This window comes from Sminthopsis crassicaudata, chromosome 1 (assembly GCF_048593235.1).
Source record: "Sminthopsis crassicaudata isolate SCR6 chromosome 1, ASM4859323v1, whole genome shotgun sequence".
Lineage (NCBI taxonomy): Eukaryota > Metazoa > Chordata > Mammalia > Dasyuromorphia > Dasyuridae > Sminthopsis > Sminthopsis crassicaudata.
The window spans coordinates 581,457,128-581,472,033 of NC_133617.1; the positions used below are offsets into that span (position 1 = coordinate 581,457,128).

General features: G+C 35.4%; 1 protein-coding gene and 1 long non-coding RNA gene across 11 annotated transcripts in view; one reads left to right on the top strand and one right to left on the bottom strand.

The window, feature by feature from the left end:
* LOC141551049 (uncharacterized) overlaps positions 1 to 14,906 on the bottom strand; it is a 72,747-nt gene that overhangs the window by 40,846 nt on the left and 16,995 nt on the right. The window lies entirely within an intron of this gene.
* The window catches only part of ANKDD1B (ankyrin repeat and death domain containing 1B), an 83,410-nt gene that overhangs the window by 26,131 nt on the left and 42,373 nt on the right, over positions 1 to 14,906 (top strand). For 9 of the 10 annotated variants that reach the window (XM_074282307.1, XM_074282300.1, XM_074282298.1 and 6 more), the window contains 4 exons: positions 3,164 to 3,262; positions 3,365 to 3,469; positions 11,113 to 11,211; positions 12,376 to 12,474. In XM_074282307.1, the coding sequence (XP_074138408.1) occupies positions 3,164 to 3,262; positions 3,365 to 3,469; positions 11,113 to 11,211; positions 12,376 to 12,474 (402 nt within the window). The remainder of the gene's footprint in view (positions 1 to 3,163; positions 3,263 to 3,364; positions 3,470 to 11,112; positions 11,212 to 12,375; positions 12,475 to 14,906) is intronic. The other variant, XM_074282305.1, reaches the window with a different exon arrangement.

Here is a 14,906-nt window from a genome sequence, read left to right on the forward strand (position 1 = left end):
TCCCATGTTTCTGTTATTCAGAATAGAATTTAGGAAAATAATTAGATGTAAGGAGGAATGCATTTTAAATTACTTAGGATAATATAGGAAAATATACTTTGAAATGTCCCAAGTAGAGTTACTCAATGGAATATGAAAACTGTGTCAGTTATGATATTTGGATTTCTATTTCAATTACTGGTTAATTTGTGCAGGCTTGCATACATGAATTTTGGAGATATATATGCCACATTTGTCTTTAAGTAGAAATCAGTCAATATGTTTTTCAAATGAATTGAATATTGAATGAATTCAACAACCATTTTCTAAGTTCCCTCTAGGTGTGTGTTTGAGTATTATGCTTAGAACTAGCAGACATATAAATATTAGATAAAAACCATTTTCTGCTTTCATGGGACTTGTAGATACAATAAGATCATAAGACATAAATAATTATCATGTAAAATAATATGATTGGCACACGAGAGAGGTGTAAGCAAAATACAACATGAGATTCAAAGATAGAAAAAAACGTTATCAATTTGGAAAAATTGTATTGAAGAATTTGTGTTTGGGAGGCTTTGAAGGATTGGTAGCATTACAACAGATAGAGATGGAAAGGATTAAGGATTGGATAGAGATAAACCAATGCACTGAGAACAGCATGAGCAAATGCACAGAAGTAAGAAAGTCAGAATAAGTAATCAATCCAGTTTGTTTGGAACAAAAACATAAAGAAAAAAAGTAATATGATGTAAACCTGAAAAGAGAGAGTTACACCAAATATTAATAGTCTGAATTTTACTCAGTAGAAAGTATAAAATCATTGAAGAATTTTGAGTGGAGAAACAACATAGCCAGATCTATGTAAAAGGAAGATGAGTCTACCAGTGAGTGATACATCAGTTGGATGGTTAGATTTAACTAGGAAGATTCTATTAGGGCAAAAGATTTTGGACTTTTTATCACAAGGAGCTAATTAGAATTATTAACACAAGGATATGATAAAATATATATTTTAGAAAGATTAAAATGACAATTGTGTCTGTGTTTTAGATAGGGAGACCAGTTAGGAAGTTAGGGTAGTCATTTGGGCAAAGTGATGAGGACCTAAACTATTCATTTTTTGTGTTCATTTTTAAAAAGTTTTGAATCCCAAATTCCTTCTGTCCCTTCCATCCCTTCCTTACCCACTGAGAAAGCAAGCAATATGATGTCATTATGCATATGAAATCATATTTTCATATTAGCCATATAATTTTTTTAAAGGTAAGAAAAATAAAAAGAATGAAAACATTATATTCCAATCAGCACTCCAAGTTTATAGTTCTCTGTCTGAGGGCAAATAGCATTTTCATCATAAATCATTCAGAATTATTTTGAATCATTATGTTGATGGGAGTAGTTATATTTTTCACGGTTGATTGTTACAGTTACTTTGTGTAATATTCTCACTTTGCTTTGTTCATATAAGTCTTCTGAGATTTTGCTGAAATCATCCTATTTCTTTATAGAACAATTCCATCATAATCATAATGATTTATTCAGTCATTATACAACTGATGGGTATCCTTCAGTTTCTAATTCTTTGCCTCAAAAAGTTTTTGTACATATAGGTTCTTTTCCTTTTTCTTTGATCTTTTTGGAAAACAGATGTAATAGTGGTATTGCTGGATCAAAGGTTATGAATAGTTTTATAGTCCTTTGGGTATAGACCCAAATTATTCCCTTGAATGGTTGAACCACAAATTGACTCATTAAAAATGGAAAGGAAGGAACAATTATAATAATGTAAATTGCAATAATTATTTATTAAACATCCACTATGCGCCAGATACTATAAAAGGCTCTGTGGATAGAATGAAGAGGGAAATGAACAAAACCAAGAAAACATTGTATACAGTAATAGCAATATTGTTTTAAGAACAACTTTGAGTAAACAAGTCATTTTGACTACTACAAATACCCAAATTAACAACAAAGCACATGTGAAGAAAAATCCTATCTACATCTAGAGATAAATAATATACTATATTATAAATACTGATAAATAGAAATATATATAATATACAATAATAGTATATACTTTATGTGTATATTCACACATACCCACACATATCTATTTGTGTCTAATGGTAGCCATCTCTAGGATGGGATGGAAAAGGAAAAAATTAGGGAGAAAAAAGAAATTTACAAAACTTTATTATATATATAAAAGGAATAGCAAATTGTCTTCAATTGATTTGCAGTTTCCTGTACTTCATTTTTTATTATATTATAGAAATGTTTATTTTATTCTATAATTGAATGCTGATCCCAAGTAACAATTGATGAAATGCAATTACTTCTTCTTGATAGAGAAGAGCTAAAGTACTAGTTCTATATATATATATACATATATTTGATATGTATATATCAAGAAATGACAATGATGTATAAAACAAAAAAAATCTCAATAAAATTTTTCTTAAGAGGAAGGGAGAAAATGAGATACAAGAAAGAATACAAAAGAAAAACATTTTAAAAACCCATCATTTCAAGTCTAAATATTGGGGAGAATGGTAGTGTCATCGATAGACAGGAAGAATAGCCTCATGAAATGAGAGGGGGGAACCAGACATATAACTGCCCTCCAAAAGACACTTTTTCAGTAGATGATATTCCTTTGGACATTGATCTTTTAGAGATTTTTTTTTTTTTTAGATCTATGAAGGCATGTTGGCTCTTTCAATTAAGAACTCATAATTACCTTTAATTTCAGACTTGATGGTCTCTGAGTTGTACAGTATTAGCCTATATCAAGCCTATCCTTGAGGCAATTCAGTCCATTCCCCTCCATTGTATCTGCATTGGTTAAAATTACCACTAAAGACCAGCAGCCTTTAGGGGAAATTAAAGGGAAAAAATGTCAGAGAAGGTCAACATAGAGATAAGGAACATGTCCAGCTTCTGTGACAATTTTGTAGGTAGCCTGGTATCTTTATATGATGATTGCATATATTTTGAGCTTGGCAAGGAATCCTTTCTGCTTTTCCCATAAGTACTTCCCCACTGCCTGGACTAATAGCAATCCAATGTTTCATTCATACTAACCTTAGTCAGATACCCTGCACTATAATGGCAATATATCAGATGTTATTAAATAAAGAATGCTCATATCGGTCTCACTGACTTTTTTTGGAAGCATGGCTTGACCGTCCTTCATCTTGCAGCCTGGTCTGGGAGTTTAGAAATCATGCTCATGTTAGTGAAAGCTGGAGCTGATCCAAAAGCCAAGAATCAGGTACGTTTGTCCTAGTTGATCAAGCTTGTCAACCAAGCACTTGCCATAATGGTGCTGGAAGCTCCAGATCTCTAAGAAATGTCTCACTTTGGCTTTCTTTAGGATGGAATGACTATCCTCCACTTTGCAGCCCTGAACAATAATGTGAAAATTGTGGAGTATCTTATCCAGGATCTACATCTGAAAGACCTAAATCAGCAAGATGAGGTATGTGATTAGCTTCCCATGGGCTTGACCCTGCTCTTTGACCAACTAGATTCTGTTGGACTGCCATAAATGGGCCTAAGCCCATTTTAACAAAACCAGAACTGGAAGCAGGAGCTTAAGGAAGGACAGTGTTGTCTGTGACAATATCTTGTAGTCTGCCGTCTATTGTAGGAGGTCTGGGGAGAACAGAAAGGATAGCTCAGGGATTCTTAACCTTTTCTGTGTCATGGATTCCTTTACAATCTGGTGAAGTCTATGAATCTCTTCTCAGGATAATTTTTTAAAATGAATAAACATTAAACTGCCTAAGTAGTTAAATGTTATAATAATTATATGTAGCTATGTATATATATATTTTATTTATATCTATCTATCTATCTATCTATATAAAAATGATCTGGATATACCATATCTATACCATGGACCCCTTGGAGGACAAGTTTGTGATCCCCAAGATCTTTCTTTCCCTGCCTTGTATCCTATACTCTGGTAACAATATCTAAATAAAGAAATATGGCCAATATTTAAGTAAAATTGTACTGATGAGGATTTTAAACTTTAAGGTTTGCCTTAGTCTTCTCCTAAAACTATAACTAGCTTTATAGTTATAACTAGTTTTTGCAGTGATAATAAATAGCATAAGAAGTACCCTCAAATCAACTTTTAGGACCAATTCAACTGAGGGTAGGAGACAAAGACTGGATAGCAGACCCTGTTGGTTGAGCTCCTAGCACACAAGACCAACGGGGGTGGGGGAGGAGCATGAAAGGAGAAGACAGGAGGGGGGAAAGTTTGGAGGGAAACTCCCTTGGGGTGCAAAAGCTAGGAGAAAAGGTATACTGTCTAGGAGCTTCGTGTTTTAATTAATTATTCTTGTTTCTTCTGTAGTTCTATTTAGCCTCATCTCATTATATGAATAAATAAACACAGCTGTTACATGTGGCTAAGGATGCCACCGATCATGAATTGTTGTACTCTGCAGTCTAGCAGTGTTCTCACAGATATCAAGGAAGTCTAGGTGGTGAGCATTACATAGGGCTGATATTATTAGTTCAGCTGGTGGAAACTTACTTCTGAGTCTAATATACAGAACTGGTTTGTTGACCAGAAAAACCTGATCCACTTTTCCTGCCTCTTCTTATAACAATCAGGGGCTCCCCTTACGGTCTCCTCTTTACTGGCCACTGGGGAATTTGAAAAGATTGATCTTGAGCAAAGCTGATTTTTTTATTTACCTCTTTGATAGACTCTTCAATAATTGAGGCTGGTCTGGAAAGATGTCAAGATAGAACAACAGTGATAAGATGCATTTGCCTGGGTCCAGTCCTAGCACTATCACTTACTCCCAGTGTGACTTTAAGCAAGTTATTTATCCTGCCTCTGTTTCCTTATTTGCACAATAAATGGGTTAGACTAGATGCTTTCTGAGATCCTCCAGCTCTTGGTCTGTTGTGTCACACACAGCCTCTGGCTTCTCATAAGTGAATTGACTTTCCTGAGTATGGCTGGTGTTTATAACTCTGTAATTTTGTCTCTCTTGGATTCGTGCTTTTGTTAGTCAGCATCTGAAGTCGGTGAGCTGGGTTTGAGGATCTCAAATGCTGCTTTTAGTACAATCTTCAAATAATTTATTATAGTAGGTATTTCCCCTTTGCTCAGCTTATAAGGGATTGTGAAATCAGGAACATTTTGTTCATAAACTAAATCAGATAGAAAGAGGCCTGTCACTTTTAACCCCCTCATCCTCACCCCATTCTAAGGTAAACAGAAAATAATAGGAGGCAGGATATTTACCCTGGACTAGGAAGATAAAGATAAAGGTATTTGCCTAGAGGGAGGGCCCCATGCTAGAGATTAAACTGGAACACTGGAGATAGCACTTTAACAGTAATAGGAACCTTTTCCTTCTGGAGAGTTTGGATATATCGGTTAGGAGTAATGGGAGAGTCCAGAAGTCCCTCCCAATTCTGTAATTCTTAGTTGCTGTACCTGAGGGAGGACAGAGAAGAAAACAAATGTTTAGATGTGTGTATAATGATATATAGACATTTTGAATAAATGTACAAACTATCTTCTGCCTCTAGAAAAAGAAATGTCAAAAAATATTTGAGGAAAGACATAAGGGAGGGCCTGAGGGGATACTCCTATAATTGCAGAGCATTTGCAAATGTTTATAGGACTTTGCAATCTTGGGTCAGATTCAGATAATGGGAGATTCAGTTGGCCCCAAAGAGGAAAGATGTGTGAGGTCTTAAAGGAGGGGAGCCTTGTGGAGGGGGAAAATAATGAGCAAGAAGATCTCTGAGAAGAAATGTGAGTTGTTTTATGGAACCGAGGTCAACAGTCAACATAGCAATCGATTTAAGCAGAGGATTTTCCCAGTAAATGGAGATGAAATTGTTAAGAACTTAAATCCATTAGAGAGGAAAATGAACTCTAGAGTCTGAGGAATCATATTGGAATAGAAGTTGAATAAATTTAATAATGTATACGTCTTGGAAGATTTAAAAAAAAAAATTAAAGCTTAGGAATAGACATAATTTAAAGCCCAGAAAAACCAGGGGAAAAGATCAAATAGCTAGCTTAGTTAAGTGGGGGTAACTATAGCTTCAATTATACAAACAACATAAATTAAGTAAAAAACTTTAATCCCAGTCAGAAAGGGCAGAGCTGACCCAAAAGTCCTATTATACTTGATCAGACCATGTTTTAAAGTTATTTCATTATACTTCAGAAATCTTTCTCATAAGTTGAAACACATATACACACCCTCTCATTCTACCACCTCCCCCCATCTATATATTTGCATGTCTAGATTTGGAATCAAAGGAATGGGGTTAAATTGCCAACTATATATTTATATATATATTTCCTCTATAATGTTTTCAAGTTTTTCAGTTGTGTTCAACTGTTTGTGGGGTTTTCTTATCATTTGGGATTTTCTTGTCAAAGATTTGCTATTTCCTCATCCAGTTCATTTTTTGTTTGTTTATTTGTTTTGTTGAGACAATTGGGGTGAAGTGACTTGCTCAGGGTTACACAGCTAGGAAGTGTTAAGTGTCTGAGATGAGATTTGAACTCAGGTCCTCTTGACTTCAGGGCTGGCGCTCTCAAACAGCTCATTTTACAAATGAAGAAATTGAGGCAAACAGAATTAAATGACTTTCCTATGGTCACACATCTAGTAAGTGTTTGAGGCCCAATTTCTCTAGGAACATGAGGCTTTCTATTCAATATCCACCTAGTTCCTTCTAGACAAGTCATTTAACTGTAGGTTAAGGTTTCCAGATGTACAGGAAGATGGGAATGGTGTAGATGACTAAATTTTTCTTCCAGTTATTGAACCCAGCCATACAAACATATAAATATATATGAAGCATATACACAGAACCCTCATTCTCCCACCCTGAATCTCCTTCATAAATTCTTGCTTGCTTTTCTAGCTAATTATCTTTTCCTTCTGTGATGGTTCTTGTTTCTATTTTGGATCCTTCAATCTGGTGCAGAAGAAAGCTGGTGATATCAAAATGAAAATAAGGCACTGTAGGAAGAGAGCTTAGTTTGATAGAAGGATGGATTCCCTACAAATCCAGCCCATAGAAATTCTTGGGTTTGAAATAATCAGGTAATTCCTGTGAGAAGAAAGTGACTGGCTTGGGTTTCAAGGATGACAGGGAATGTTTATGTAAATGTTGCTACAACTGATGGTTCACAGATCTGCAAAGTATTTTTAAAAAGGGAAAAAAAAAAAAAAAAAAAAAAAAAAGACTTGAACAGGAAATCTCAGCCCTTCAGACTTCCAGATATAATGAAATCCCCTTATCTATAGTGCACATAGAATTAAACTAAACAGGTCACTGAACCAAAAAGTGAAAAAAAAGAACAGGTCCTCTCCTCCTTCTGCAATTTATCCAATAAAAGAAAAAAAAAATCGGATTTAAGATGATAGATCTAATATTGGTGGGGACCACTCTCATTTTACAGATTTTTTAAAAAATGAACAAAAATTGAGGTCCAGGAAGTTTAAATCATTTGCCCAATGTCACATTTATAGCAAACTATTTCTCTGGGCCTCAGGTACTCTATTTGAAAAAGAAGGGTTTGGACTATCCAACTTTCCAGCTCTATTTAAATCTAAAGCTCCCAATAAAATTTGGAACTCTTTACCCCTTATCATCCTAGAAAGCATTTTAGATATCACTTGTTCTCATTTTCCAGATAAGGGAACTGAGGCCTGGAGAGGTAAGATTCCTTACCCAAGGTTACATAGATGTAGTTGAGACAGGGATACAGATTTTCTGACTTCCACTGTAGTGTTTTCCTTTAGGCCAAATGAAAGAGAGATCCCAAGAGATATCCATGTTTAAGCCCTGCTGAAAATGAATTTAAGCAGAGCAAGGAGGACAATGCTAGATCTTTCTCCCATTTTTTGATAAAGGAAAATAAAACTTCCTAGAACTGCTCCTTTGTAGATATTTATTGTATTTTATTTTTGAGGGTTTCCCTATTACCCCATTTTTTTGCTTTAACTACTGTAAAACAATGAAGAGTAGAATTCAAAGTTGCAGCTTCAAGAACTTACTATAAAGAGGCTTTCCTTTCTCCTTTCTTCCTCCTTCCTTCCTCTCCCTTCCTCCCATTACCTCTTACTAAATAATACATGCTTTTTTTCTATTCTTACTACGGTTGTGGTTATAGAATGCCAGACCAATTTGTAAATGTTTTCTCTTTAAATTGACCCCATCCTCTCCAACCCCCAGGAATGAACTTTAACCTTTCTTTAATCCCTTGAGTTTGAAAAGCATTTCAGAAGTTCTATTGGCTTTGTTGATGTCATCTTGGTTGTCTCAAAGTGGGCCCCAAGTGAGAGTTGGAGCTATTACCATGACCAGAAAATCCTATATTTAAAAAACAAACCAATCAATCCATACTCAGCAAAACTTTTTTTTTTTTTTTTTTTTTTTTTTTTTTTTTTTTTGTGGTCAATATTGGCTGGCTAGTTTCCTCAGTTCTCTATTTTACTTTATGGTAATAAGCAGATTCATGTGTATTTTTAAAGTGTATTGGATATTCCAGCACCTAGAATTATAGCTAGGAATTTTGGGAAATGGGATTAGCATTTCCAAGATTGTTCTTGAGACTGTAATAGGGCTGGGGAATATGAGGAGAGGAATATGAAGGTGATCAAAAACTTCAGGATATGGGAAGCTTTATAATTTAACTAATTATTACTGATTAGATGCTAAATGCCCATGTTTGACACTTCTCAAGTACTGTACTGCCAGTCATGGTTCTGCATATACTGTCACTTGGATACAAGATGACATCCCAAATAGAGAAATCAGAAGGTAGGATGAACTCTTATCCTCACATAGCCCCAGGGTATCTGGGGTTAAGGTATACAAAAGAGTTTTCTGGCTCATATTTTTACAGCCTCCCCAAAGCATAGTTGAACAGGTGAATTTGGACTAATACCAAGACATGTGAAACAAGTAACTTGAAGGAGGCTCTGAATGGTATGAAGTTGTGGTTTCAGTTACTTTTCCCTTTTAACTCAGTATCTCCAGTGGAAAGTTTAAAAGGATCCTAATTTCTGATGGAATTAGTCACTCTTGAAGAAAGCAGGTAGGAGTAAGAGTTGTTATCACAAGGGAGAAACTCATTCTCAGGCTCACTAAATTTACCTTTCTACTACATTCACAATTAGTAATGAGGGAAAGGAAAGGGGGAACCCCATTTGTTGGCGCATATAGTAAGATAATCCCATGAGGCGCAGTGTCTCCTGTAAATGAATTTACAGGCCCGAAAACCTAGATTGAGAAATAAAAGGTTTATTGTAGGAATTTGGAAGTAAAGTTCAGTTAGAAAGACGCCAGGGCCAGAGGTGGCCGCTGGCGGGCAGGAACCCTTACATGGCTGAAAGGATACCATGTGTTGGCTGGGAGGGCTCCTGTGAAGAGGGAGTTCTGGCTCACTTCTTTTATACCCAAAAGATTGTGGGCAGTTCCAAGTTCTCGGCGGGCTTTTCAGTTAGCTCATATCAGGTGAGGGCTGGGGGAAGCTGAGCTGAGGGTGGGGGCTAGGCCCGGATATTCAAAGGGTGCCTTTGACCAGGATTTGTGAATCAAGGTCAGCCAAGGGTTGGGCAATTAGAAAGGAATCTTAAAGGGACCTCAACCCCCATCATTAGGAGCACATCATCATGGAGAAACTGAGGACCAGAAAGGTAAAATAATTGGCTCCTAAGCAAGACTCAAACCCAGGCCTTCTGACTCTCAACATCAATCGGCATAAATCATCTACCATGTACCAGATACTTTTCTAGTCTCTGGGGACACAAGCAAAAATGAAACCTTTCTTGTCCTCAAGAAGCTTGTGAACTATTGAGAGAAATAATATAGATGTGTCTAGGTATCTATATACAATATAATTACATTCTAATCTTGAGCTATTTTGACATATTACTTCCAACAGTTTAGATGTGGGGAAAGAGAAAACCTTTAGTTTGCCTCATGTTTTAGCAATAGTGGGTATACCACCATCTCCATGAAAATCAAGTGATAAACATCTAAGTGTCCACCATAGCCAAGTGTTAGAAACCAACTCTTTGCCCATTGAAGATCCCTATAAAGTTGATGGCCAAGCTGACAACTTGGCTCAGAAATAAAGCTGAGAAGCCAAAGAGAGATTGCCACCTATTGTTTTCATTAATCCCATAAGCATATAATAAATAAATGCCTATGTAATAATCTAGATTCGGTCAAGTCCATCTGCCATTTCAAGTTCAAGACTGGTGTAAACTGAGGAATTCATGAAACATTTAGCCATAAACAAAAAGACTTTTCCTTGGCCATAGAAAGCAAAGTACACTTAAAACAGAACAAGGTTAATCAATGAGAATACAGCATTGATATAGTTAAACCCAGTTTCCCTAAAACTGCAGGTCCACTAAACAGATGTCTCAGCAATTTGTGCCCTGACCCTTCTCTCTTCAGGTAAAGAAGCTTTTCTCCTGAAATCAATTAAACCTGGCATATAATTACAATCCCTTTTAAGAAAAAAAACTAGCCTAGTCCTATGTGGGGTAGAATTTTAAGATAAACCAGCCCAACTTACTGGCAAGGCCCTGGGAAATGTTGCTTCTAAACCAGCCTAAATCAGGCTTCTAAAACAGGCCATCATACTAGGAGCTGAGAATATAAAGACAATGACAAGACAACAAAAGAAGAGAAAGAGTTTATATTCTATTTTCCCTTGAAATTCTGAAGATCTAGTGGACCTTTTTAAATAATCTTTCTCAACCTTTTCCTGAGGAAAATGATTTTCTTAGGTCCAATTGCTACCAAACCTGACTGGAATGACATGCATATGTACAAGGCAGGTAATTAAGTGTTGAGCCTAGGATCAGGTAGACTTCAGACATGTATTAACTGTGTGATTCTGGGCAAGTCACTGTCTCTATCTTAATTCCCCTCATTGGGGAAAAGAAAAAAAAAAAGATAGCACTTACTCTCAAGGTTATTGTGATGATCAAATGAAATAATTGTAAAGTGCTTAGTACAGTGCCCTGCATATAATTAATAATTATTATTAAAGCATCTGAGAGATGTAATAAAAACCCATGATTTGTGATTACTTTTCAGAAAGGAAGAAAGCCATTTCTTTTGGCTGCTGAAAAGGGACATATTGAAATGATAGAAAAATTCATCATTCTCAACCTGCTCACTTCAGAAAAAGATAAGGTGAATTTTATTTTTTCCCATAACTTTGGTGGAGTCTTTTTAAAGTATAATAAGGGTAGAGCAGTGACAATCAGCAATGAGCAATCCTTTAACATTATTTAAGGGCCAAAGGGTAGCACAGTGTGGTGTAACCCCCTCATTGTACAATGTAGGCCAAACTGGCCTACTTGCTGTTTCTCACAGCATTGCTATTTGCCCTAAAATCTAATAAAGAGTTATTTTTCTCATATCTATTGAACTGCTATAAGGAGGACTACTGCAAAGAGTGTGAGATTGGACTTCCAATATCCTTGTCATTTTTAAGATTCTATAATTCCAAAAATTTCTTTGTATATGCTTTCATATCTCTTTGCCTTTATTTAAAAAAAAAAAAAATTAATGGGAAAGTGCCAAAAAAGTAAGGTAGCAATTTTCAAATTTTAGCAAAGTCTAAATTTAGTCAACCAACAAGAATTTATTAAGCATCTACTATATGCAAGTAACTACAGATGTTATTGTTGAGCTATTCTTTATGACCTCAAGTGGGTTTTGTGCTTTTTTGGCAAAGTTACTAGAGTGGTATGCCATTTCCCTCTCCAGCTCATTTTATAGATGAGGAAATGGGGCAAATGGAATTAAGTGATTTGCCTACAATCACATAACTATTAAATATCTAAGGTTAGATTTGAACTCAAGAAGATAAATCTTCCTGATTCCCAGCCCCGTTCTTTATCTCCTGTACTACCAGATATGAGTGCAAAAAATGAAATAATTTCTACTTACAATGAATTTACATTCTAATAAGGGAGAGAATAAACAAAATATATACAACATAAATAAAAAGTTCATTAGCAACTGGGGAGAGCAGGAAAGGCTTCTCACAGAAGACACTGTTGAATGACATAGCCAGAACTTATTTATTCTGGTTGAATTATCCAAAACAAGCTTTCTTTGTCTACTTTTACTGTTGTAAATTTTAGGCCAGTTTCCTGGTCAATATCACCTTCATCCAAGAATGAGACAAACAAACAGTAATTGGCAAGAGTATGTGGAAATGACCATATCTTGAATGCCCTAGGAAATCAAATTCAAACCTTTTACAAGATCCAGAATCTTTATATAATTCAAGTATTGGAGGTACTTGTTTTCTTTTTGGGATTCTACCTCTTGTTTTCCTGATCTTAGGAGGGAAATACAGCTTTGCATCTAGCAGCAAAGCATGGCCATACCAATGTGGTAGAGATGTTGATAACCCAGGGGCAAGAAATAAATGAACCCAATGAGGTAAGTGCATTTCCTAGACATACAGGGGTAGAAAAAGATGACATAAAAGGCAAACAGCATTGATTTTCAAGGAAAGTCCAAAAATAATCTCTCTAGGTACAATTGTAATGATATAAAAAGGAGCTTAGTACATTCTTTTTTTCTTTATAATTGTATGGAAATTTTCCAACTTTGTACCACTTAATATCTGTTTATGTCAGTGATCCATTATAAACTCCTCTGAAACTACATGAACATAATTATAAAACACTTTTTATACAGATAAAGTCAGATTTAAATAATTGGAGAAATATTGTTTATGAGAAGCAGAGCCAATATCATAAAAATGACAATTCTATTTAAGGTAATCTACTATTAAATGCCTTCCCAATTAAATTACCAAAAAAAGTTTTGCTGAGATAGAAAAAAATAACAAAAATCATTTGGAAGAAACAGGTCAAGAATATCAAAGGAATTAATGAGAAAAAAAAATTAAAGAAAGGAGGTTACTGGTACTAGATTTTTTAACTATATAAAAAGAAAAAGAAGAAGACCCTATATGATCTAAAATATTTATAGCAACTCTGGGTGACAAAGAACTAGAAATCAAGGGAATGCCATTAGTTGGAGAATGGCTAAACCAATTATGTCATATGATTGTGTTGGAATTGTATTGGAACACTACTGTGATAGAAGTGACTTTAGAAAAACATGGAAAAACTTCCATGAAATAATGTTATGTAAAGTAAACAGAACCAAAAGAACATTGTGTATAGTAATGATATTATTGTTTAAAGAATAATTGTGAACAACCTAGTTATATACTAAAGGACCTATTAAGGAAGATACTACCTATCTCCAACAAATAGATGTATAAATAATTTGGCCTTACATATATTTATAAATTTATATCAAATGGAAGACTTCTTTAGTAAGGAGGGAGGAAAAAAGACAGTTCAGAACTTAAAATGTAAAAAAAAATTTAGTTAATTTGATTTTTAAATAATTAAATTCTCACACACACATGTTTACTTCAAAACTCAGGCCCTGGAGTAGCTAATAGAGGTGAAGAGAGCACTGACTCTGGAAACAGGGGGACCTGAGTTTAAATTCAGCCTCAGTTTCTTCCATCTCTACTTACTAGTTGTGTGCCCCTGGGCAAATCACTTAATCCCCAAAAGCCCCCAAACCAATAAATTAGACCCACCTTCTACATAGAATCTTTTCTGATCCTCCCAAACCCTAGAGTTCTCCATTTCCAAATTAGGAGGTAAATATTAGACTTATTTTAAATAGTGTAGGGAACTCCCAGATAAGAAAATTCTCTCTACCGTGCAGGTTAAAGTATTCTCTGCAATTTAGTCTTAGAATTACTAAGCAGTTGAGTAATTTGCCTGGGTTCACAGTCAGCATGTGTCAAGACTTCCACAGAAACCTTCCTGACTCTGAGACCAGCTCCCTATTGACTGTACCTTGGTGCCTTATAAGAGTGTGTGTGTGTGTGTGTGTGTGTGTGTGTGTGTGTGTGCTGTTTCCCACCACAGGTATAAGTGCCTGGTACATTGTAGGTACTTATTTAATAGAAATAATGGAAAACAACCTCTGGGAATGTGTAGACTCACCTATCTTCCTGAATGAACAAACTGCCTTGATTTTTTTTTTTTTTTTTTTGTATGTTATTGAGGGGGCAAGGTTCATTTTACTTCTAGAATGTACATTAATCTGTCCAGCTTGTAGCAGAAAGCATTATTTGTTGAAAACTGCTTTGCACCTCTCCAATGTACTTATCCTATAATAGTTTTATAGTTATCTATTATTTGAGTCTTATCTCTATTAATTGCATCAGGAAAGGGGCAAAATCTTTTCTATACTTTGCATCTCATCCCATGACCTAGACCAATGCTCCATAAAGAGTCCTAAGTCCAAAATAAAAGTCTGTTGAATAAATAAATGTCTCATGTTTCTTGGTCTATGTCCTCCCTAGTCACTCCTCCTGCTAGCTTATGTGGATAGAGTAGAGGATGGAGGCATTAGTTCTTCGCAAAATTTCAGGGGTGGCTGGGAATTGAAGTGGGGCAAGCAATTCTTTAAATCTCATATGAACATGTTTAGAATTGATGTCCATTTACTCCTGGATCACTATTAGGAAAGATCAACCTTTAAAAATAGTTATAGAAACCAGCTTTCTCGTTTCATTTTGTCATATTTAGCACTTTGTGATCTCATGGACCATAGCACACAATGCTGTCTATGGGGTTTTCAATGGAGAGATTTGACATTTTCTTTTCAGTGGGCAAACAGGGTGAAGTGTCCTGCCCAGTGTCACATAGCTAGGAAATGTCTAAGGCTGAATTTGAATTGAGGTCTTCCTCAGGCCTCCCATCCCCCACTCTATTCACTGAGTCACTTAGCTGATTTGAAGAAATTGGATAGCTACATAATTGAATTGCATT